Source organism: Clupea harengus, chromosome 17, assembly GCF_900700415.2.
Source record: "Clupea harengus chromosome 17, Ch_v2.0.2, whole genome shotgun sequence".
NCBI classification, from domain to species: Eukaryota; Metazoa; Chordata; class Actinopteri; order Clupeiformes; family Clupeidae; genus Clupea; species Clupea harengus.
In genome coordinates, this window is record NC_045168.1 from 23,026,374 (window position 1) to 23,053,284 (window position 26,911).

Consider the following 26,911-nt stretch of genomic DNA (forward strand, 5'->3'; position numbering starts at 1 on the left):
AATTGCACTGGTGTGATACTGAACTTGTTGCTTGTGTTTATACACACTGAACACACTCAGTCACACACACACACACACACACACACACACACACACACACACACACACACCTAAACATGAATAGCACACAAACACACATATTGACATTTGCTTATACTCTTATGCTCAGAGTATGTATGTAAATGCAAACATTTGCATGCACATACACCCTGAAACCTACTTGTAAACACAAGCACACACACTCACACAGACACACACACACACACACGATTTGAAAACCGACAACTAAATGTTTCTTCCAAAGGTGTGGAAAAAAGCGAGCTCAAACTTTCAGCTCATTAACCAGTTTTTCCTGAACAGTCACTCAAACGTGATGATTGACACAACAGGATGCCGACAGCATGAGTATGTTCAGTGAAACCAGCGAGCTCTACATCACGATGAGAGCCCAGACTGGCTGAGGGGTTGAAGTTAGCGGGATATGGAATCTAGGACAAGCCCAGTGGTGATGAATGAAAGTGGCCTGCTTGGCCTAATGGGGAGGAGGTCAACGCTTTGATTAACCAATAAAGAGGAGAGAAAGCTGTGAGGAACATCAGCATTTTTCAAACAGGAAGCATCGTCCCATTTATAAAAGCTTAGGCAGTTCTGGATGCTGTTAGCACTCGAGACACAAACCCTCTGACAACAACAACAACAACAACAAAATAACCTACCGGCTTTCAAAGTCTCAAAGGGTTATTAACATTTCAAAAGTCCCAGTGGGTATTTAAACCTCCACACCCTGTCCTTTTAAAAATAATTGTGCAAAAATCCAATTTCCCTCATAACATTTTGATGCGTGGAAATTGGTAAGATCACAAAGAATCTGATAATAATTTTAAAATCCAAATTCCCACACTCACTCTCACTCTCCCCTCTCTTTCCCGGTTTATTAATTTTGTATCATTTTGGAGATCTCTCTTCCCACCCAAATCTGACTTCCAGAAAAAAAATGGGTGACATTTCACATTAGGCTGTATCCTCCTCCTCCTCCTCCTCCTCCTCTTCTCTCCTCCGCCTCCCTGTCTCTCTCTTTGCATACCAATGCCTGGCACTGTTGTCCACTCAGGGTTGGCGGACATGCGGCTGCTGTCTCGCAGACAAAGCGCCATATTGCGTGCTTGTCTGGCCCTCCGCATTTAATTGTGACGCTGTTGTTTACCACCCACCTCTCCCGTCCGCCGCCCTCACGAGCATGTCGACGCTTGTAAAACACCAGGACCCGAGCCAGTAAACGATGTCGGCACAGCACGCTCTCTTTTTGCTTTTCGTGTTCGGGGCATCACTTCAACGAACGCTACTTCAGAGAGTCGTCTCGCAACACAAATTATATTTACTGACTGGACTGACAGAATTAGGCCTTTCACCGGCCCTGGTTAAACAGCTGGGGTGGGGGGTGGGGGTGCTTCTGATTACAGTGGAGCGGATGGGGAGAGTCGCAAGGTCAACTCGGCTGTCCAATTAAGCAGCTTGTCTAAGGCGCTCCAGTCCCCGGTCGGGCACCTTTAAAGAGAGCTAAAGTTGAAACGCAGCCTCCGCTTGTAAGGTTCACATCCTTCCTTTTAATGAACTCTTCCTGGAGTAGGGAAAAAAGCCTTAACATGACAACAAGTGAAAACTCTCATTTGTTTCATCCAAATTCAAAGAGGGGATGGTGGTCGTCGTGCTGTCTTTCTGTTCAGCTCATAAGTGGAATTATTTGTTTGTTTTGCGTGCACATACCAAAACAACATGTCTGAACAAGAAACTCTACAGACTCAAGGCCATCATCAGAGCTCATAAATTAGACTAAATGAGAGCTCTGTTATCTGTACCAGGCTTGTGATGTGTGGAGCTGTCCTATTTATTGAAGGACCTGTATTCAATTAATGTTAACATATTCAAAGACACTTCGATTTCCAGTCGCAACTGCTGCTGAAGACATTATAGTGTTTTCCGGCAGAGAGGGGAAAAAATGGCAAGTAAAGAAGAAGCAATACATCTGCTTATGTTGAGAGTAAACGGCCTTGCAAATGGGCTGATTCAGGCAACATTGACTGCCCGTGTATTGACCTGAATTGTGGCTCCTACAACTGGCCTCCCAGGAGGAAGATGAGACAGTGAGAGAGAGAGAGCGAGTGAGAGAGTAAGTGAGAGAGAGAGAGAAAGAGAGAGAGAGAGTAATAGAGGAAAGGATCACAGCAAGGAGCAGAGCAGGGAACAAAAAGAAGAGAAATGGTGGAGAGGAAGAGAGGCAGAGAGCAAATGGGAAACAGAGAGAGTGAGTCCTCAAGCAGGCAAGTGAGAGCTGAAGTGAGAGAAGGAGAAAGGGAGAGAGGGGGTGAGAGTGACAGAGAGAGAGAGAGAGAGAGAGAAAAGGAAAGTGAGAGTGTGAGTGTGTGAGATAGAGAGAGAGGGAGAAAGCGAGAGACAGAGACGGAGTGACTGAGTGAGAATGAGAGAGAATAAAAAAGGGACAGCCAGTGAAGCATCTCAAAGGAAAAGTGTGGTCTTGCGTGGCCTCACAGAGTGACAGCCTCCCTCCTCCTCAGCACCCCCGCCCACACCCATCCACCCGCCCCCACTCCCTGTTGATGGAGGACTGTGGACACCCTCGCATCTCGTTCAAGAGGCTGGAGCCGCAGCTCTCGCAGCGAAGCCCTCGCACCGTAGCCCAGTTTTTTTTCCGCAGAGCCGCTAAGCCAGAACCCAGGTCGTGTCGGCACCTCCGCAGAGGATCCCGTCGTACCTGCTGCTATTTTGAGGAGATGCGGTCAGATGCTGGGAGGCCATCTGTGGTCTGTGATAGTGCTGGCTTGGATGTCTCACACATTAGTCACACTTCACTGTTAAATTGAGCCTTTCAGCTTTTCATGAGGATTTCATACGTTTGAGCTCCGAGCTATATCCTTATAGGCATTTACATCTCTATCAATGGCAATGGCCTGAACATACATATACTGTACATTTACTTTACTTTACAACTACCTACATATACCTGCGTGTCAATTAACTATACATATACTGTACATTTACCTACAACTGCCTACATATACCTGCGTGTCAATTAACTATACATATACTGTACATTTACCTACAACTGCCTACATATACCTGCGTGTCAATTAACTATACATCTACTGTACAAGTATATGTGTATAAGTATATGTACTGTATGTGTTAATATGTGTGTGTTAATGTGTGTGAGTGTGTGTGTGTGTGTGTTAATGTGTGAGTGTGTTAATGTGTGTGTGTGTGTGTGTGTGTGTGTGTGTGTGTGTGTGTGTGTGTGTGTGTGTGTGTGTGTGTGTGCGTGCTCACAGTATATTAAGTATTCAGCAGTGCAGAGTGGTATTTAATCAAAAGCTGGAAAGAGAATGAATACACTATTACTTTTTGGAGGGCGATATTGACAGCTTGTGCCACTGCACATGTTTTATCGGTGTTCAGAATTGCCCAAGAAAATCACCCAAAATCCTCCCTTCACTGCATGCCAATGGTTTGCCTACAGCTGCTCCCCACAACCCCCCATCCTCGCCATGCATATTGATAAAAACAGGGCTCCAACCACAATAACCATCCTACTAGTCTCGGAAGTAGACTGACATGTTCCAAATCCAATGCTTGCACTCTGGTCAATTACCAAGTAATTAAATATCGGAAAAAATATATTATTGAGTGAACAAACAAACAAACAGAACACTAAAAGCAATAAAACCACACAACTTATAGGGTATACCTCACCCCCAACACATGATCAGTTTCAGAAACTATCTGGCATCAGTTCGGAATGTGACACCAGGGAATTGCAGTGATTTCTACCACAGGGGTTTGCTAGTGCCCGCAGGAGTAGCTTTCAATCCCATCTTTTAGAGTGGAGAGCTGTGGCAAGATTGTGGCCCGGGTTCTTAACCCAACCACCACTTTCACCTCGCCCAAACTGGCAGCATTTGCTGAGGAGCCTCTGGCCCAGAACTCCGTTGGTAGAGCAAGGGGCTGACAACACCATGATTGTGAGTCTGATACTCAGAGGACACGCATACTGACATAAATGTCGCTTTGGATAGAAGTGCCTGCTAAATGAATATATGAATATAATAGCAACTTGTTAAAGAAAGAGTCTGTCACTATAAGGAATCAGGACAAGGAGGTAACGTGTGCACACACACACACACACACACACACACACACACACACACACACACACACACACACACACACACACACGTATGTGCCAGGAGCCAAGGTGCCAGTCATCCTGCAGCCCAGATGAATGTGATCAACACATCAGGCCTGGCATGGGTGTGAGGACGAGATCCATTCTTCACGTTGCAACACAAAACTAATGTCTGGCCTCTACTTCTCAGCGAGGTGATCAATGGCGCCGCCAGTCATACATCATCCCCGGTGAGGAATACGTTACCTCATGTCGGAGCAGGGCAGAATTTTTTTTTAAACTTAACACAGAAAGATGTGAAGCTGGGGCCATTTCTACTAGGTCTGTGTGTTTCTGTGTCAAAGATCTGTAAGCTGCATAAAAAAAAACGTGACCTAGTAAGTAGAGGGATTATGTCTCTCTCGATTAGAATGTGTGCTTAAGCTCGCCCTGCACGTAGAGACCACCATTGAGCAGGCTGCTGTAACTCCAGCTGAAGAGGAGGGGGAAGGGCTTGACAGCTGGCACGAGTCAGAAAAAGAAAGCAAAATCATAGTGCTCTGGAAACAAAAAATCTTTGTGTGTGTTTGTGTGTATGTGTGTTTGTTGGCAGGCATGTGCACTCTGTGTGTGGTGAGTATATGTCTAGGGGTGGTGTGTCCTGTATCTTTATGGTGTGTGTGTGTGTATGTTTGTGTGTGTGTGTGTGTGTGTGTGTGTGTGTGTGTGTGTGTGTGTGTGTGTGTGTGTGTGTGTGTGTGTGTGTGTGTGTGTGTGTGTGTGTGTGTGTGTGTGATCTACTGCATATGAGTATGCTGTGCAACAGAGTGTGAAAGAGAACATTTGGCATTCCTGTTTTTCCACCTTTCATGGATAGGTTTGAAAGAACCACTGTTAAAAAAAAAAAAAACAACTGCAACATTAAATCTCTCCCAACAGCCTGCATCAAAGACAGGTAGGCACCACTACGGTGCCGTGTTTGGTATCACTTCACGGGTATCAGGGGAAGAGAGAGACCAGGATGACAAGTGGGTAATGGAAACCGTTTTGGTTGTGACACTACTGTGCTCTAAGGCACAGAAGACTAGAGGACACTCTAACACACAGATAAGAGGTCCAGCCCTGCCTTGGCCCTACAGCAAGACAGAGTCTTACAAAAACATTTATTTATAAAAATGATACACTCATAAAAAACCTACAGACATTTCTTTGGTAATATATTACCGATTGTAATATATTCTGTCCATGCCGGTCATTTCTGACCAGGGATTTCATGAGCTTACTGTCCCTGCTGTCAGGGGTTCCCTATAACCTTGTTGTCTTTTGAATTCGTCTGTTGACTAATATCAGTTATATCACAATAAACTGAAGATCTGCAGATATTCACAATCCTAGAAGTGGTTCTTCTCTCTTGTGTGTTTTCGTTCAAGTTGACCTTTAAATGCATTTCGCCTGTACTTATCAGGCATTGCCCGAAATGTTTTGGCTTAGATGAATATTCCACTTCATACCACTAATTCACCCAGTGTCCAGTATTCTGCGTGTGGTGTTTGGTGAATTAGCACACATTGCTAATGGCCGAGTAGGCTTCCACAGTGCAGGATTAGATGGAGGGAAGGGGGGGGGGGGGGGGGCTGCTTCTCAGGCCAACCCACATGACCCCACTGGAGCACGGCTTGGAATCTGACACACTTTTCACCATCCCAGTAACCCCCCCAGCGACTGATAGTTATAGAGCGCATGGGAGACCTCGCCCCCACCAGTGTACATCAACAGGAAAGAGGGATGGAGAGTGACAGAGACTGATAGAGAGAAGGAGGGAGAGGGAATTCAGCGGGGAAGAGGGATGGAGAGAGAGAGTGACAGACAGAGAGAAAGAGGGAGAGAGAAAATCAACAATTAAGAGAGATTGAGAGTGAGAGAGATTGATAGAGAGAAAGAGGGAGAGAGAAATCAACAATTAAGAGAGATTGAGAGTGAGAGAGACTGATAGAGAGAAAGAGAAAAAGAGGGAGACAGAAATCAACAAGAAAGAGAGATGGAGACTGAGAGAGAGAGATAGAGAGAAAGAAAGAGAGAGAAAATCAACAAGAAAGAGAGATGGCAAGTGAGAGATACAGACAGAGAGAAAGAGGGATAGAGAAATCAACGAGGAAGAGAAAGGGCAAGAGAGAGACAGAGAGAAAGAGAGAGAGAGAAAGTAAAAGGTAAAAACAGAGAGAGAGAGAAAGCACAGAAAGAGAGAGAATCCTTCTGGAATGCTTTGCTCTCCATCTGACCCTGCCACAAAAGAGTGACTACACAGGGAAGAATGTGTTCACAGCAGGAATCCATTTAGGCAATGGCACTGGCTGGGGCTCCATAATGGCACACTGTTGTCCTCACGGTGAATCTCTCCAAGGTCCGGGGTGTCTCTGCACCCGATCACCACACACTCATCAGCTAATTCACTTCTGCCATCACTACTGCAGTCACCAGAACGCCTGGCAAGGACAAAAAAACCCTACTTCCAGCAGATACCCAGTAGACCTCAAAAAGAGAAAGTTCATGCAGGCTTCCTGTCAAAGCAATCGAAGAACAACACCATAATGGCTCTGAGACACTGAATGGAGAGCCAGACATTAAAGGGCAGCAAATAAATAACAAATTAAAAAAGACCACAGAAGTAACAGTCATCTCCTGCCAACCAATATTAGAGTTGTCTGTCAAATGCAATGTGGTTAGAAAGCAATGCTTGCAATTAATAGCTTGCATCGGAACAAAACACAGGGCATCCTTGAAATAGTGTATCTCTAATAACAAAATTATTGGGTGAACAAATGTTCTTAATAACAACCGAATCTCGATTCGCACACAATTTCATCGAGGTGCACCCATTAGTAATAATCCGCAAGTGCAATTTTCTGCTGTGTGCCAAAACATTTGGGCTCCACAGTAATTCCAATAAAAGGGGCAAATTGCTGTAAATGTTGTGCTGAGATATGATGTTTATTGAATGCAAATACGTGTGGTATTTAAAAGGAGCTCCATCACCTGGTCCCCCAGTCCGTAGCCTGTGAGCAGTATTTGGGGAGAGCCAGGAGAGCCATTTGCCACTAATGCAGTGTGGCTGTCATTAGCGCTAACATGAGGTATTGGTGATTATTTCTGTCGGGGTTAAAACAAAAAAAAACTACTGGTTGTACAAACAAAATGGTTTACAAAAGGAGTGTGTTATTTCATGACAGAAAAATGGAACACTGATTCTAAACCACAAGGTGTGTGTGTGTGTGTGTGTGTGTGAATGTGTGTGTGTTTGTGTTTGTGTGTGTGTGTATTTGTGTGTGTGTGTGTGTGTATGTGTGTTTGTGTGTGTGTGTTTGTGTTTGTGTGTGTGTTTGTGTGTGTTTGTGTGTGTGTATGTGTGTTTGTGTGTGTGTGTGTGTGTGTGTGTGTGTGTGTGTGTGTGTGTGTGTGTGTGTACATGTTTTGCTGCTGCAACATCAAAGCTGTGAGGATGAAGAAACATGGAGTAGTCTCGTCTTGGATATGTCACAGCAAAGTTAACTTTTGAGGAGCTTGTGATTATAAAATCTGGCGGTTGGCATGAAAGCTTGTTGCCTTCAGTTTGTCATAAACAAATACATTGTAATTGCCGCTTCTCTCAAAAGGCACAACCTCTCCTACTTTGAAGAGGTGGAGTAATTATGTTCTCAGATAATGCATCGCATGTGAAATGATTAATTACTCCGCTTGACGCCGAGAGGATGCGGTCTACTTCCTGGCCCGAAAATTACCCCAGACCTTCTTCCATCTCACAGAGACCTTTTTTAGCAGGGAGGTTGAGGATGCATTTTAATGACATTCAGCCTACTTCCATCAACTCACCTGAAAATCCCCCTTCTGTCAGCACTTGTCAGCAGCAACTCCCATGGCAACAGTTCATTAAATCTTAGACGGTAATTTGAATGAAATAAATCCATCACTGACAGACAAAGACCTGTGTGCATTGGAGCCCTTGCACTGAGAGACTGGAGCAAATTAAACCATATCATATGTGAAATTGAAATATAGCTTTTGTTTGTGAGAGCTAAAATAGATCAAGTCCTCATCTGCCATATTAATAATCTGGAAACTTAAGAACTAACAACACTGGGTTTGACATTTGAACTCTATTAAAAGAAAATGCAAGAAAGCTCAGAATAATGAGCTGAAGTCAATACTGTTCTGCCGCAATAGACTAAATTAATAATTTGGAACCAAAGGTAGCTTCAGACATGAATTTGGCCCAAAACAACTTCAGCTTTATCAATTTGATCAACAATTGATTACAGCTGTGATGGCGGGATTTATGCAAGAGTGACTTGTCCCTTTCACTAATTTCAACAAGCTATGCACTTCAAAGGGCCAATGTAATCAATGATGCATTCGCCACTAAAACAAACTATTTTCAAAAGCACCTCTTAAACTGTGAACTGAAGCACTGAACATCAATGGTTGGCCTACAGCCTTAAAAACAAAGCAGCATTTGAAAGAATAATACTGTCAGTAAATATTTATGTAGCTTGTTTCAGAGCGATAAGACAACAGAGCTCAAAATCTGACCTAGATGTTGTTAAAAAACTATGTAACTTGCTGACACGTCTGAAGTCAAATTCACCAGGGGTAAGACTCTGTGAATAAGGAGAGGCAGACAGAGGATGTGTTTTCACGTTTGTCTTTGGGGCTGCGCATTGAAACGTACTGCTTGTGCTGCGTGCTGAAGCCTGCGTAGACTGACACTGCTCCAGCAGCACTGTATCGTACAGCACGATTGCACCTACGTCTTTTCTGCTGATACCAATACTGGGATTCGCCCCAATACCTCATTGTATGTGTGCTTACAGATACTTAACTCGCATGATACTTCTTGCAGTTCTGTCTCCAAATGTTTACTATAGGCTATAACATCTGTTATAAGCCAAAATATACATGTGGTATTGTGCTTATGGTGTATTATGGAGTGGTGACACTGTATAAGATGCTGTATACCAACATTCTTCATTTTCATCTCACTTCAAGGGCTGTGTAGTATTATACAATTACATTTCATTGGAAGGAAATTGGGCTCTTTCATGATCTGAATTTGTTCTCTGTCATGCTGTTCGTTAAGAAATCAAGTATGTTCATGGTGTCCTTTTGTATTTGTCACTACTGTCACCATTTGCCATTACATAGACTAATGCTAAACGAATCATAACATGACTGAAGCTGAACATCCTGAAAGAATAATACGAGATTTAGGATTTAGGATTCAGGATCAAGATCTGAAATCTGTCATTTTCAAGAGGAGTTTGTGATCCTAATTCAATATCCTAACATCTGAGCTGGTACCAAAGCAGTGTGTGTGTGTGTTGGCCACCCTCAGGAACCGTGATAGGTGATGGGGTGGGAAGAAACAGATGAAAAGAGTTCCCCAGATCAAACCAATCAGGGCTGTCTGCCTGTCTCTCATAGGGCCCAAGCAAGGCAGCACCCCTGCAGGGGGAGTGACACGAGGGAGAACACTAAAGGCCAACAGGAAAGAGGTGTGTGTTTGTGTGGCTGCTACGGCAACAAGAAAGAGCTGTGTGTTTGTGTGTGTGTGTGTGTCCCTGTGTGTGTGTTTGTGTAGCTGCTACGGTTCAGAGTAGCTCACTCCTGGCAAAATGACTGACTTTTGAGGATGCTGTAAGCTACCGTGGAGGATAAAAGTTGACATGAACCATTTATTACAAATCGCAGACAGCACGTGAACCACAGAGGAGCTGGCCAGGTTTGCACCCAGGGCCAGACAGGGCAGAAAATGGCCAACCAGTAATGCAATTAAAGAGGCAAGTGACAGGCATGAGGAGTCAAATTAACATATCAGCACAGGGCAGATGAATCTAGAGACTGAGTAATTGCCTTTTCGTTTCTCGGGGACTATTACTGTATGTGCACTTAGGCTCAGTGCCACTTTCTCAAAAGAGTACAGGCATGCAAGGAGGCATAAGGAGATGTAAATGAAATAGATGCAGATCAAATCAAAATGGACTTTGCTCCTCAGAACACGAGAGGGTCGCATCAGAGAGGGAGGAGGTGACGGATGAGATACGGTTGCTATGGCTTTACTCCTGCCGCCTTTAGCGTTTTATTAACGAAGACATTTAACTTTCTAATTTCAAAATGGATTTTTTTTTCCTCCTTTTTTTTTTCAACAGAACATCCTTGCGCACTCTTTGACGAATTGAAGATACAGTAACCTTCGACTGAGTGTGTACATATTCAACACTGCATTTATTAATTTTGATGAGCCCTACCTGTAAGCATGCAGGCCAAACATAATTATGAACGGAGCCCCAAGGCATGGAATAGATTGAAATGACATGGGCTTCGGATCTCATTTGAATAACAGACTTTATTAACTTCCTACCAAAAAGAATAGTTCATTAGTTACCGTATTCATTATTTTCAGCCAGGTGTAATTTCTCTGATTAATTGCTTCTCATATCTCTAGAAGCCACAGGTTTATCAGCACGGTGATTTCACCAGGTTGCGTAAGCCTTCTATATACCTAGAAACGAGCCCAAAAACATTTGTTAATGCTACCGCCATTATAAGATGCCATAAGATAATCTATATAATTATCTCACAGTCCGGTCCAGCACTTCTGGTTCCTAGCCCTGGTTTGCCTCCTGCCTGTGTCTCACCACTTCTTTTAACCATGTTTCACTGTGCAGTCTGTGCTGGATTATCACACTGATACTCTCAAGCCTCGTGTCAAATCGATGTTTTCACCTGTTTTCTCCCTGCCTGGGCTCTGTCTAGTTTTGCCGTGTTTTTTTTGCCTTCTGCCTTGTTAACGAGCTGAGTAAGGTTTTGTTTTTTGGAAATCCTCTGCCTGTCTGACTGGTTTAGACCCTTGGCTGGTATTGACCCTTGGCTGGTATAGACCCTTGGCTGGTATAGTGATTCAGCATCCTGCCTGTTCCTATGTGCCTCTGGCTTTTTCTTTGTCTTTCGGTTTGATGAGCATTGTCTGCCTTTTGCCAACCGTTTGCCAACTGTTCCGCCCTGTCTGCCTGTCTGCCTGTCTGCCTGTCTGTCTGGTTATCTAACTCTGCACTGTCTGAAGATTACTGTTCAGCAAGTTTTTTGTGCCATTGCCTGGATCACTAAAGAACTATTTTCACTCTGTATTCTCATCTGCTCTGCTTTTTGGTTCAAATGAAATCATTACCTTCAAACCTGTCTTGCCTACATCAGAAAACCTTCATATCCTTCCTTCGTTTTGAATGCTACTTATTTGTTTCCTTTCAACAATCCCCTTGGCTTTTATGAACAGAGGTCAAGTCACAGCACAATTGAGTAACTAGGCTATACATAAGCTACCAGGCAAAAGTGTGTCCAAAAGTAAAATAGATCTTCAGCACACCCAATTGAGCACAAGCTACACGTACTGACCAGGGTGAAGAAAGACCAGTTGCAGCCTCTGTGTTGCAGGGATTCCATCACGCATTTAAATTCAGAAGAAAGGTTCAGATTGTTGTTTCTTGGTTTCTCTTCTTGTCAGGAGAATAACCTTTCATTTATATTTTTGAGGAAATGTCCCATCCAGGAAACAAGCAAGCCATTTACAAAGCATGAGTTTATGTCTTACAATCACTACTATGAATGTTCAGTGAAAATCCCAACACAGAAGAAGACCTGAACAATCTGATTATATGTAAGGAGGATTTGCAAAAAAACATTATGAAATGACTCAGGCCCCTAAAAAAACAGGGCAACATTGAACTGTAATGATATCAAATTTGTGTCACAATTAGATTGACAGTACACTGAACAACTATGTTGATTATTTCATTCAAGAAATGCCACTCAAGTGTGAGTGCGTGTGTGTGGGTGTGTATCTAGGTTCTTAAATCAGTCAGCCTTGAAGAGCAGTTCAAAGGATGTGACTGACAACTGTGCTCTTAGGATGCCAAGTGTCAAATATCTGATGAAAACTAAACAATGGCAGAAAAATGGCTCCCCTCACACAGTTTAATAGCTATGCTAACTGCATCGACTGACAGGCAAAATCAAAAGAAATGGTTTATTTTAGACCTGGGGAAACTTTTTTCATGCCATCAGTATGCGCTGATGACACAGCTGAGATGGGAAGGCTACAAGTGGGTTGTACCAGAGTAGAAGCCACAGGCATTTGTCAGGTTCCTCTTCTAATTTATTGTGCTTTGCTTGAGTGAGAGGGAAGGAAAGAAAAAAAAAACTTAAAAGTAGACGGGTAGCAGATCGAACTGGAGCCTTGTGGAAAAAAAAATTCAAGAGGAATTAAGATGACTAACCAAGAGAGCGTCTCACCGAGATCTGATCCCCCTGGGAATGTGTCACAGAATTTCTTCACATTGCCGTGGAGTGACAGTTCCACATCAAAGGTTGAGAGCTTGCGAAAGCTGGCAGGAGAGTAAGCAGCACAAGAAAAGACCATCGCATCCGCAGCCAATAGCAAAAAGAAGCTGACACCATGCCCGGAAAAATGGCCCCAAAACACCGCACACCAAACACCAAACACCAAACCTCTTCAGGCTACAGAAGAGCGCTACTAAACACATCATGCTAATAATTATTGAGCCACTCAGCTTGCACTAAGCAGGTTGCTAAATGCAAATTGCTCAGCTCATTGCAATCTTGGGGCAATGCTGTTTGCCATTGAGAGCTGTTGCACGCCGGGCGAAATCACGGCCACACCTGCGATCCGTTTGTCGGGCGGCAGCATGGTCGTTGCGCAGGTCGCGCGTGGCCGCCTTGTCTACTGAAGGCCTGTCAAAAGCCGTGCATCGCTAATGGGCTCTCCAGATTAGCGGGCTAAGCTGAGAAAGCTGAAAGCGAGTGAGGCAGGTGAGGGCTGCAGGTGCCACTCTCTCTCTGTGCCCTCCTGGGCAGCACTGGCTCGCCTGGCACGGCCCGCATGAACAAGAAGCAGCCAGGCCTCTGCCCCACTCCGCTCAGCCACGCTCTGCTCAGCCTGCTCCCGAGAGCCTCTGCCTTTGTCATTAGGCTTAATGCGTCATCCAAAGCCTCCCATGCTGGTGCCTCTCTCTCTCTCTCTCTCTCTCACCCTCTCTCTCTCTCTCTCTCTCTCTCACCCTCTCTCTCTCTCTCTCTCTCTCACCCTCTCCCTCTCCCCCTCTCTCTCTCTCTCTCTCTCTCTCTCACCCTCTCTCTCTCCCTCTCCCTCTCTCTCTCTCTCTCTCTCTCACCCTCTCTCTCTCTCTCCCTCTCCCTCTCTCTCCCTCTCCCCCCCTCTCTCTCACCCTCTCTCATTAGGCCTAATGCGTCATCCAAAGCCTCCCATGCTGGTGCCACCCTCTCCCTCTCCCCCTCTCTCTCTCTCTCTCTCTCTCACCCTCTCCCCTCTCTCTCTCTCTCTCTCTCTCCTCTCTCACCCTCTCCCTCTCTCTCTCTCTCTCTCACCCTCTCCCTCTCCCCTCTCTCTCTCTCTCTCTCTCTCACCCTCTCCCTCTCCCTCTCTCTCTCTCTCTCTCTCTCACCCTCTCTCTCTCTCTCCCTCTCCCTCTCTCTCCCTCTCCCCCTCTCTCTCTCACCCTCTCTCATTAGGCTTAATGCGTCATCCAAAGCCTCCCATGCTGGTGCCACCCTCTCCCTCTCCCCCTCTCTCTCTCTCTCTCTCTCTCACCCCTCTCCCCCTCTCTCTCTCTCTCTCTCCCTCTCTCACCCTCTCCCTCTCTCTCTCTCTCACCCTCTCTCTCTCTCTCTCTCTCTCTCTCTCTCTCCCTCTCCCTCTCCCCCTCTCTCTCTCTCTCTCTCACCCTCTCCCTCTCCCCCTCTCTCTCTCTCTCTCTCTCCCCCCCTCTCTCTCACCCTCTCTCTCTCTCTCTCTCTCTCTCACCCTCTCTCGCTTGCTTACGCGCCTCTATAAATACCAGTTGCTGGAGCCCTGGCACGACCCCCAGTAAGAGATACTAAAACAGGTCAAGGAGGTTCTGTTTGAAACAGGTCACTCCCCCCAGAGCTGTCCGGGTTGGGGCGAGAGTGCCTGTTTGCTTAGCAAATTAGTCAGCAACCTAATTGAGAGCCACCCCCAGTGCCAGCGTAACGGGTAACGGACACGAAGCCATTAACAGATTTGAGAGATGCAGCCACGGGTGGCCGGAGGGCCGGCTGAGAGGAGTTAAAACTCCCAGTTGGGTGAGGGGGGAGTGTTTTTTTTTTTGTTTGTTGGTTTTTTCCCGGCATGGCACCACAGGGTCAAGAGGATCTTAGCACATATATATAAATAAATCTAGCTCCGGCATGTTGGGTGAGCTATTGAAAATGAAAATCGTTCGATGTCATCACAAAGGTTTTGGAGGTGACGGCATGGTTTTGCCGCCGGAGATGCATTCTCGTGTCTGCATGCATCCTGCCGTTCTCTGTCTCTCTCTCTTCCCCATCTCCCCCTCTTTCCCTTTTCTCTCCACCTCTTTCCCTTTCCCTCTCTTTCTGTCTCTGCCTGTCACTCTCTCCCCCTCTCCCCCCCCCTCTCTCTCTTGGCAGGAGAAGGGAGTAATGTGTCACTGTTATACTGCCTATGAAGGACTAAGCCTCACTATGCAAAATCAGGCCTGAAATGGTTTTTCCCCGTAAAAAACAGAGCATCGAACCGCACGACTCTTCCCTGCAGCAACCGCTTCGAACATACTGTTTTCCTCTCCTCTCGAAAGCTTTGTGGTCTGAGACATGTGGATGCGGAGGTCTCTGCGTTTTTCGCACTTTGTCTACAGCTCGCTCTCTTCGTCTCTATCCTCCTCTCTCTCCCCTGTTGACATTTACCGGAGGGGAAAGTTGAGTGTGGCGACTGACATTAAAGACTTGAAATAGAGGCGTCCCTCCCAGGCAAGTCTAAACATCACCCCAACTATTCCCCCCCCACCCCCCACCCCCACCCCACCCCACCCAAACTCCTTGCCTCTGCACACGGAGACGACATCTGTGGCAAGGCACGGTGATTTCTCAGCATCAACGAGTGCCACTGTGTCTCTCTCTTCAAGTGTTATTACACTGCCAGGGCAGAGAAGAGCGGGGGTTGGCTATGGGGGCACAGTCAGTTCCAATCACAGCTAGGCTAGTACAGCCTTCAAACAAACAACCAGGGCTCTCTTTTTTATTACCAGGGTTCTGTTTGATTTGTGTGAATGGGCCCGTGGAATGGGGGGGGGTTCTTGAATGGCTCAGAATTGCAGAGCAAGCGACAGGATCCGCAATTGCCTGGATGAATGCTTAAAATGTACACATGCAATGAATATTCATTGGATAAAGAAACTCTCTGACTTGACTTATGGTTTGATCTTGAATGCATGGCAGAGTGCAGTGAGTTTAGCTCCAAGAGGATATTCAGAGACCTCTGCTACGCAGGAAATGAAATAGGTCATAGCTTAATATGAAAGCTGTATATCTGTGTAGTTTCTCGCTCTCTCTTCGAAAAACCACGTTATTAAATCCATTACTACAAGCTGAGAGCAATCACCGAATGAAAAACACATGATTTGGAGCAGTTGTTATGTCTAGCCCTAACCACACGCCTGGCCATTTCTGAAAAATGTACTTAATGCAGGAAATAAACTCGTCAAGGGAATCGAATTAGGCTCAGAATGAAAGAATGCTGGACAAAACATCTAATTTTCAGAAGATACAATTTCAGGGATGGACCAAAGTATATTTGGTCAGTTATTTTATTACAACCTATAATTGCCCAGATTAGACAATACGTAGCATCAACTACCTTGGTGCAGATAGGTATATACTTAACTTGATAGCTCTTTTACAAACAACCTACTGAAGCACTTAGCTCCAGCAATCCTCTCACAGAAGACTGGCCAGGGCAGTCTCCCAGTCTCTCTACAATATGTGAATTATTCAGTAGGAGCTGGCGGATTAAGGTGGATTGTCTTCTTCGCTCACTGAACTATGTCAAAGCAAGAGGAAGAGGAAGGGGAAGGGGCAGGCCATTTTGAGGGAAGAGTCTTCGTTGATATTCGGTGCCAGTAAGTCATTCAAATCCAGTGACTGACATATCACCCCCAGATGCAGATTATGCCATTGAAATGGATCTGAGATTTGCCTATGTTGTAATCCACGAGTTGTTTGGCCTAGAAACTGACATAATGACCAACAGTATGTGGGTATTGTAAATACAGAGCAGGCATATTGTGTGCCTGAAGGATAACTGAGTTGGAAGGTAAACCAATGTGCTGGAGTAGTCATTAAAGCAGTCATGGTCCATCTGAAGTAAAGGCATGGACAAGGTTCTCCATTTAAGCCGATCATTTTCCACACTGCAAATCATTACTGTGATTCATACACTGATTGCTTAAAACTGAGGCATGACGAATTCTGCTATATAGAATCCACTGTTCGCTAAAAACTGACACACACACACACACACACACACACAAACACACACACACACACACTGAGCACAGTGCACAACATCCATTTACTGCAGGAGATTTGGCCCAACCAAAATCAATATTCACAACCAAGATAATCCAAGGTCATTATTAGACAGCAGAAGATAAACCCTCTGAGCAGAGCACCAGAAGGCAGTGGATGCTGGTGATGCTAACTGTGAGCCAACTTAAACAGCGCCGCATACATACATCTCATCCTAGGGTTTAACCTGCCCTCGCAAATCCTCAGCTAAGGAATTATGACTGACCGTGCAGCCAGCAGTGTTTAACCAAATGAGTGGCTGTGTATTAGACCCTCATTATTTCGAGCACGGGGAGGAGAGCATCACGGGGGTAAAGCTGCTGACCACAACAAAAGTCTCCATTTGTATAAGAACTGAGCATCGCAGGCCTCACACCCCGAACTGGACTACAAGCGCATCTGGCTGCAAGACAAATATCGCAGACAGTAATCTTTTTAGATATAGCTTTTTGCATTTTTTCCCCATCTGGATTACGGATGTACAGTGGACTCTTAACTGGTGGTTTAGAGTGTGTGTGTGTGTGTGTGTGTGTGTGTGTGTGTGTGTGGTCGTGTGTGTGCGCCCTACATTTTTAGCCATGTTTATCCTCTCCTGCTGAAAATCGGCCCCCAAAATCTATAACCGGCAATTCCAATTAGGTTTGTGTTACTACAGCGTCTATTTATTTGTTTCCAGCCCCAGGCCGCAGAAATGTAGGTCTCTGCAAGTTGGTCAATTTCCTTTTATGTTTAAGACGTACAGTAAAAGTTAGAGTCATTGCTCCATGTTAAATTCTTCATGATTTTTTAGTCCACAATGCATTTTTGTTGTTTGGTTGCATTGAATCCCCAGTTTCCAGTGCACACAACTATTCTGATCTCCATGCACATTACATAACACATCATTGGGGCATATCTTGTAAATCTTACCGTGCCTTATGGGAAATATGACAATCGTAAACAGTAAATAACACAGAATCAATGTCATACAAAAAAGAATCAATGCATATTCCATGAATTTTAAACACATAAAATCAATAAAACGGTGTATTGACGAATGCATGGATTCTTCTGGATGCTACAGAAATGAGTAATTCACTAATTCAGCCCAAACTGAATTCAATGCAGGCCCTCATTTGCAGTCAGTCTAAATATACTGTGCCTCCATGGCTGCCCATCCTCTATGTGATGGCCATGAAGAGAGCTGTGCTTGTAGGGCATTCGGGTTCCTATAAGGGGACTGAGGCATCAGATGAAGAGTTCTCCTCTCCCACAGGGCCAGCAGAGGCAGGCTCTCTAAGATCACTCCCATATTCCCTGGCCAGAGTCGTTATAGTATCCCCACAGAGTGTGGTGTGTGGTCTGTCTCTCTGTGTGTGTGTGTGTGTGTGTGTGTGTATGTGTGTGTGTGTGTGTGTGTGTGTGTGTGTGTGTGTGTGTGTGTGTGTGTGTGTGTGTGTGTGTGTGTGTGTGTGTGTGTGTAAGAGAGAGAGAGAGAAAGAGAGCGTGTGTGTGTGTGAGAGAGAGGGAGAGAGAGAGAAAGTGGGTCTGAGTGTGTGTGTGAGAGAGAGAGAGAGAGAGAAAGTGTGTGTGTGTGTTTGTGTTGTGTGTGTGTACCTCAAGCTTCACTGAGCATGTGTGTATGTGTATGTGTAATCCTCTGACTGGAGCCCTTGCATAACTGAGAGTGTGTGTCCACCCAGCCAATGCATTAGTGAGAATGAAAATGCGAGTGTGTGTGTGTGTGTGAGAGAGAGAAAGAGAGCATCACTGAGCGAAGCATAACTCCCCCCCCCCCCCCTTCTGTGTGAGTGTCTGTGTCCTCGGAGGAAAGTCTTTTAGTGTATCTTGAGCCAGGTTACCAGATGCATTTAGTGGCTCTGCCTGTACTTGTCTGTCAGTGGCCCAGAGCACTATAGTGATCAAGGGCTCAGGACTAAGATGAGTGAACAGAGTAACACACTGAACCAACTCGCTGCTATGTTAAGATCTATATAGTAGCCTGGATATAAAGGCCCTGCTTTGCCTTTTGGAGGAGGTTTTTAAAAATTGGTGTGTTTCATTTTTATCTCTTCTACATGCATTTCTTTCATTAGCTAATGCTCTTAGGAGCACTGCCCCAACTTTGAAGATCTTCAGGACAAAGTTGACTAATCTCTATTTCACCACTTTATTCTGGCCATGTCAAACAAACGTGCAAATGTTCTGGCCTTCATCAGATCTTTAACTTAAATGGTTAATGAAACATTGCCCATTTGTGATAACAACTACGAGCAAAACAATGTGCACATCACTGGGAGTAATATTAAACCCTGAAAGATGGCAATTAATCAGAATTACACACCGTTTGACAATGACAGATCTGCAAATCTGAAATGTCAATACATCACAGTGACAAGGGAGTGCTCTGGAAAAATAACAGCTCAAATATTAGTCTTAAAGCATGATAATAGAAATAATATCCAATGGATAAGGATACATGAACACACACACACATTTATACGTACACCGTGCTATCTAAGTCGTATACCTAATGGCTTCACATTATCATCTAACCCAATCCCCAGGCAAAGATGTAATTGGAACGAGGATGAGTCTTTGTAGTTGAATGATAATCTTGAAGTCTTGATCTGTTTAGCTTTAATGTCCCAAGGTCATTACAAACTAAGATCAGTTAGTCAGAACACTTCTGAGACTGTATGGGGAAGTCGCATCATAAACGCATTCCTATTTATAGGAAACCCCAAACCTCAGATTTTCATAGAATACACATTCTATCTGGCTAAAAGGAAGGAGCTGTACTTCTGGTAAGACAAATGTTGTTATTACAGATGCTTGAATACCCCATTTACACAGCAAGATTAAGTAAATTAATCTTACAGCAAGTTTTGTTGTCTTACAAAAAAATGAACCCTCTTTTTTAGGTTTGGGAGGAAAGTGAAAGAGCAAAATAAAACAAACGGGAAAAAAAAGGCATACGAAGAGATTATATTTATTTATTTTTTGCGGGAGCTGTGAGAACCAAATTACTTCGGGAAATTCAGTGAATGTGTATAACCTGTGGGGAACTTTCCATTTGGATGGACAGTTCAGCCGAGAGCGCAGCGCTCTCTTTACTGAGGACTCGGGAGGGTCGGAACGTTTCAATTAATCCTCCAACAGCACAGCGACCCGAGCTGTTGTGGGTGACAGACGCTGGGTGACCAGATCACAGAAACTCCTTTTCAACACCTCCCCTTCCTCCTCCGTCCTTACACTCAAATACCACACGGGAGACAATTAAGGTTCCTCAAGTCTATCGTCTTAAAAGTACACTTTGTGTCTCACACAGATACACTTTCAATAGACTAAACCGAGGGCCCTTTTCTCATTGTTCTCTTTGGGAAAATGTTATACTGATTCAGCACGACTGTGCTACAGTGATGGAAGGGCGACTGACGAAGTGGAATTTGAGCACTGTCTATTTAGATACAAATTTCTCTCTGGACAAGCGTTAATCCTCGGCAGGGGCTCCAGGAAATAGGCCGAATGATGGGGATTGACTGTGACACGTTCACATTCTCTTAAAAAAACTTTGCGTTCTAGCAGGTTGCTGAGCTGTCAGTTAGCCTCCCAGCATTTGAAGATGAGCTCCCCGTGCTGATCTAACCGAATGACTGACTGAGCCTCATTGAGACGTGATTGCAAGTCGACGTGTGGTAAAGCATGAAACAGAATCCTATAAACTATACGGTTCTCCTTCGCTCCTCCTGTACGCCTTAGTGTTAGCTTCAGTCTGGTTTCTAAAGAGGTATGGTAGGTAAATTAGCAGGAAGACAATAATGACAATGATATTGAAAGAAATTAGGGGAATTCTGTTTCTGGAAAAGGTCTACAACACATTGGCTTATTCAGCGGTAGAGCACATAGAAAACTATACGGATATGTAACATTGTTCTTCTTCAAATTCACATTTGGCGAACAGTAATATAACATAGGCAATTTTGAACTCTGTTGAATTAATTTAATTATGTTTCGATTCAATTCAATTCAATTGTATTTATATAGCCAAAACGATACAATTGTCTCAAGGCGCTTGACGATACAATTGTCTCAAGAGTCCAGAGCCTGAACCCCCCTGGAGCAAGCACCCCCCCTGGAGCAAGTCTTCACTTTCACCTTTTATACGTAACTCTTGCAGCTGTGTAAAAAACATTAAGGATCATGAAGAATATTCTGAATATTTGCCGAAACTAAGAACTTAGCAGGACAACTTCTAATTTCGGTCCATAAAACTAGACAACTAGCCTATTCCTAGAACTTAATCTTATTATTTTGTACTAGACAACAAAAGGCTTTGAAATAGTGTTTCAGTGACTGCACAGGTGATTTCCTCCGTGTGATTTATGTGAGGCACAACGGGAGATGCCTGTAGACCAAGACCATCTGTAACGATCATGTGTAGCCCAGTCCTCCCTTCTACCCCATTATGTATACTTAATATTGACATGACTCCGAGGATGTAAGCTATATTTAAGTATGGGATATAGGAAGCGGCAAGCTAAATGAATAGCAAACAGAACAAGAACACATCATACTCAAGAAAAAAATGCTATAAAACAGACTAGCATAATTTCTTACAAATGTTATTACTGTAATAAAACAATACAGCAACACTGAGTATATTTTCAATAGAACGTATAATGATGGATATGTTTCACAATCAAGGGAACAGAAGATTCAAAAACACCGAGACGTTTTGAAATGGCATATGTACAAACGTAGTTCAATGGTTGATGGCGACAGCATCTTATCTTATGGGGGGATATTAATTGTGGCGTGCTGCTTCCAAGGGTTCAATTGCCATCCGTTTTGACCATTAAAACGAATTAGTACATGTGTCTGGTGATTGGTCCGAGATAAATGACGTTGCCGTGAAACTGAACTAGTGTTTAATGTGGACTCTGTATTATAACAAACATTGAAGGCAAAATGTGGACAAAAACAGTGACTGCTGTCAGCGTGAATTGAGCTAAAATATTTCATAATGACATCATACATCGCCCAGGACTCTTTGCCCACGTTGTCTAATGACCCAAGGACATTCTGCTGATTGAGACACCTGTTAAAGAAGGCAGCATGAACCCTTAACATGCTCCCTCATGTGAGCGGACCAAATCCGCGAGATCACTCCTACAACTGCCAGCATCCCTTTCTCAGCTGTCTGACACACATCCTACTCCGTGATTAATGAGACTGCATCCTAAACACATCCACTCATGACATAACCAATTCAGAGGCCAGTTGACCAAACGTCTGCGATTTCCAAAGAAAAACATCGTCAGCCACAGCCAAGCATCAAACCGAGTGTTTAGCGAAAAGTAAAAGGTCTGCCAACTGTTAAGTCGTAACACACTTGTTTCTGGTGTCTTGAAACACTTCCACGACAAGGAGGCAAAGTGCACTTCGCGCACTACATACTTGAATCTTTGCAATGTAAGTGCCATGGAATTCTCTGTGGCTACTTTTCTGCATGTTTCACTAATGTGTCTGTGTCTCTGTGCAAATTAAATGTCTCGATTCACACACATCACAAAACTGTCCGTAAAGAATGCCAGCTCGTTCGGTGTAAGATGAAGCACTTAGCACAAGGCACGATATATCTACTGTAACTTACGGGGTGATGGAAGAGCTGCATTAAAGCTGCTGATGCGGCTGAAAATCCACAGCAATAGCGTTAACCTCGGTCTTGGAAGTCGAGGCATCTTCGCTTCACTCTGCCGACGAAAAACACAACGCCGAGAACTGTCTCTTCACTGGTATTTCTCCGCGTGCCAACGCTTTCGAACACTGACTGCACTGTCCCTGCAGACAGGCGAGAGTCCCGCTCTGACGGCGTTATGTGCAGTGAAGACAGAAGACGGTAACGCTTCTCTTCTCTACTTTGCGGCGGAGTAAAGCGGCTCCACGTATACTCTCCTGCAACACGTAGCCTTTAACGACAAATAACAGCAGACGGGAGGCGTATTTCAAGCCATGACGACGGCCCTTCTGAAATGGTGCGCTTCCAGGCGGGTTGCTGTCCAGGTGCTGAAGTTAATAGTTGCTGCGCTCTTGTCCCAGCCCTCGGTACATATAAACACTACCCCCTTATCCCACTAGTTGGTACGGTCCGCAAAACAGTAGGACCGTCCTCATGAGGGAGGGTAGGAGTTGAGTGACTTCTCTTGGGACACCGAATGGATTCAGGAAGTCCTATAGCCATTTATAATTTATCATAATGCAACACTAGCAGAAAAGTTGCAATCTTAAAATGCCTGAAGCATTTACCAAATGTGTGTCAGACATCTCTAAACCCCTGCACTGCTGATAAAATATAGAACTGACCAATCTTTAATGCCAGTCAACTGCAACTACTCCACACTGATGTTCACTTGCAAAACAAGTCTTGCATTCTTGTGCTACCTGTCAGTAAGTAGCCTATTCCGCATTGTACATGTGATTTTTGCTGAGATTGTTCAGTAACAGAGACAGAGTTATTACAAACTTATGTGACATTCCTAACTTTCGTGTACTAACACTAACAGTTTTGTGACATGTCTAGTTAGGCACACTATTTATGAGTGCACATCTATCCAAATGTGAGAACTGAGTACAACATCATGCAATGAGTTATTCATTTGAAATAGATTAAGAGGGACTACAATTCCAGATAACAGAATATTTGTGGACTGTCCATGGAATGGAGTGTCTGTGAGATATGTATTGTTGTAATATTTGAAGACAGAAATATTTGAACCTATCATTTGCAAACACTCCGTCAATCACAGCACCTTATCATTTAGATTAGATGACAGGCACAGCAAGAGACAAATCACAGTAAAGAGTTGTATGGTGTGTTAGTTCCTTACCCTCTCATCATGTTCCAAAACTAACTTTTCTTTTTTCAGTGGAACTTGAGATATCTGCCATCTGTGCGACTTGAAGACATGGCAGCCGGCGCCCTCTCTCTGCCTGCCATGCCTTCTTGCGATTGAACATGTTTGAAAATATGCTGCGGGTTTTCACTGTATCTCTTTTTCTTAGATCCTTCTTCTGAAATGTAAAGTGTGAATACGTCCCATATCCTATCCTAGTGTGTGCCATATCTTAATGTGTCCTATTGCAAATAAAACGTAACCCATGCACCGATAGCACTTGACGTAAAGTAGAATTTGTCCATCGATTTGTTCAGGCAATGGCCACTGAAGAAGATTTAGTTTTGACCACTGTATTCTAAAAGCCTAAAAGCTGTTGCCATGCTGTTACTGGAGCTGACCTCAGCAGGCCTCTGGGCAAAGTCCTCACCAGATCTGTCCTTCAGTCAGTGGATACATGCACTGCTGTATTAAAGCCACAGTGTGTGTGAATTAAGTCAGCAATTCTAATCCCATACACTTTTTGTCCAACTCAGTGAATTACTCCTCATGGTCCTCAAGCTGTCCGTTTAGTGTTTGCGCTCCAAAAATGCCAGTGTTCGGGGGGCACTGTGGCGCAACCAGTAGCCCCAACCACATTCGGGCTTGATGCCCATGGAGGACACAGGTTCGATTCCGGCCTGATGTCATTTCTCCTGTCCACTCCCCGCCTCTTCTCCCTCTCATTTCCTGTCCCACTCTTCACTAAGACTATCAATTAAAGCCCAAAAATAAATCTTCAAAAAAAAAAAAAAATGTCAGTGTTCAGACACAGTCCAGTCTCTGTAAATGGGGATCAAACATAGTTCCGACCGAGCCATTAACAATCCCAGCCAATCAACACGGTGCTTCAGGAGCAAGGAAGGGAGGGGTGTAATTTGATTGACTCCTCTGCTTAAATATCAGCAACCTTTTACAAAACTGCATCACGGACTGCATCTTTAACCACCTTTTGAAGTATTTGTTTTTATAGGCAACTTGTTTTAGTGTCATCTTCAGATTCATAATGATGGTATTAAGTCATGTGAGGGACAGACAAACCCAAAAGCTGGCCATGCTGTGCACTATGTAGTTCTGTGGTCCGAGACGGATCACCCTGTGAAAACGTAAGAAAGGCTTTCACAGCATGACACCACCAACTATGTTGCCAAAAGATACTAGTTAACATGGCAACTGTGCTGTTGTGTCACACCAAAACGATTTACTGCTGCTTTACATGCTCAAGAGGAGGAAGAGCAGAAATGTCAGTGTTAATTGGATCTTCATGTGCTTTCTGCTTTTCAAATGGCCCGCAGTGTTACTGAAATAAGGGACAACTTAGAATGCAGCGTGAGTCTTATGTGTGTGTATTGTCACTGTCATCATGACACTTTTTACAGAAGAGGTCAGCGGTTAGTGTGCCGATTCTGTTTCACGAAGACACCTACAGTATATGCCATTCAGTGTGCAAATTACTATCAGATTGTATCTAGACTCTATGCTATTCAATTATCTAATTTCATTTTTCTTTTGTCCAGCAAATGAATATTTCACACAGAGATGTAATATCCCCATTGCATTTTGATGAGATGTGGCTGCATGAATGAGAAGTCTTTAAACAGTTCTCAAGTCCAAAAATGCTGATGTGGTTCATTTCCAAACACTCAGTAATTCTGATATGGCTAACATGAGTTTTTCGTCTCAAAAGGAAATCATTTCAATATCTATAGTTACCTTTGTCATTTAATAAGTCGCGTGAATAATTCAGTTCCTGACTTCGTCTCGTGGCCATAATCAACTAAGTGAAACAAGGGGCCTTAGGTCTCTGCAGAAAAGAGTAGATTCCAGTGCTGGGAGTCCCTTGTATTATCTACAAAATCCAATAACTTCCCAAAGAGTTGGAGAGTCCTTGAGGGTGGCATGAATTGATGCATTGAAAGGAATTCCTTGATCTTCCAGAGAAGAGTAGATTTTTGTGCTATTTGACTTTTAATCTCACATATTACTGTCTCATGTAACAACTGTACAAAATAATAATGGCCTCCTTAGAATCGCTCAAAATGCAAATGCCTAAGATTTCACCCCCTTATGAGTAGGCGCTATTGCCACGACATTGTGTTACTGTTCTCCATAGAAGATTCATACGATTCATAATCATTACAGCCATTTTCACTTTGTTAATCTCACTTGGTAAAGTTTAATATAGAAAACCACAGAAAAGAGGAAAGATTTATTACTTTGTGATTCTGCATGTGGTGCCTCTGTAAAACCATTATTCAACCTTCCAATAACCATTACCTTGTCCTTGGGGTTAGATTATGAGGCCAAAATGGGATGTTTGGCCCGGGTGCTTTACGCAGGATATCTTGTCCCTATCAACCTGCCTTTCAGATGGCTGGTTGATCAGCAAGTCGTAACTGATCATGAGGAACAACCAACCTCCTGACAGGTATTGATCATATCTGTCCTATTGATGAAAAGAGAGGATGGGGAAAAGTAACGTTTATCTATTCATATAGGTGTATGTAGCAGTAGGAGCTCTGCGTGTCCGGGCTGATTCTCAATTTGATTTCAGCACTCTCCCAGTTCTGTTCCATTTCTCATCTGTCAAAAGGTGTCTGTGGATAAATGTCTTATCACGAACCAGAGCCTGGCCTGGAGGTTGCCCTGTTACCGAAACACAAATACCTCCCAATCCCTGCCTGCGCTACTTGTTTACATGTTATTATGCTAAGTTCAAGAGAGAGGGCAAACATATTTGTCTTTGAAATAAGGGATTGAAAAACATCACAGTGGAATGGCATTTTGTCCTCAACAGCATCCCCCCCCCTACAGAGCTTGTTGAGCAGGTTCCTTTCCTGGCCTTTAAATACCAGCTAAGAAAATAGCCTGTATGTTATTTCCAGCCTTTTGATGAGAGCCGGCCATTCATAGTCCAAAGGTGTACCTGTGCCTTTGGTAAACAAATGTGAAATATCACACTAATTAGACATAGTTCTTTGTAGACGAGCAAACTGACCTTGGTTCTCAAGGAAAGATCATGAAAAAATAAAGCAGGCCCTCTAACTCTGCTGGGCTTTGGGTAGGTATGTGGCTCTCGCTGCTAACTATCTTTCATGACCAGTAGCTACTTATGGCCAAGGACCACTGCTCACATTGCAATTGCCATTGACTTTATGACTTGAAGCCAATCTCATGTTTTTTAACAACTTTACAAATAGGCACTATAAGAAATATTCTGTCTGTCACAGTGACATGTTTTTGGTCCACTTAATGCCATTTTAATCAGAATTCTGCATTTCTGTCTGTTTCTCTCTGTCTGTCTCTTTCTATCCCTGTCTTTTCCACTGCTACCCCCTAGCACATCCCA

General features: G+C 44.0%; 1 protein-coding gene across 2 annotated transcripts in view; it reads right to left on the bottom strand.

Moving 5' to 3' along the window:
* Positions 1-22,760, bottom strand: part of cntnap2a (contactin associated protein 2a) — a 270,768-nt gene extending 248,008 nt beyond the window's left edge. For both annotated transcript variants that reach the window (XM_031584073.2, XM_031584072.2), the window contains exon 1: positions 22,284-22,760. In XM_031584073.2, the coding sequence (XP_031439933.1) occupies positions 22,284-22,371 (88 nt within the window). In that variant the 5' untranslated portion in view covers positions 22,372-22,760. The remainder of the gene's footprint in view (positions 1-22,283) is intronic.
* Between the last annotated feature and the right edge of the window lie 4,151 nt (positions 22,761-26,911).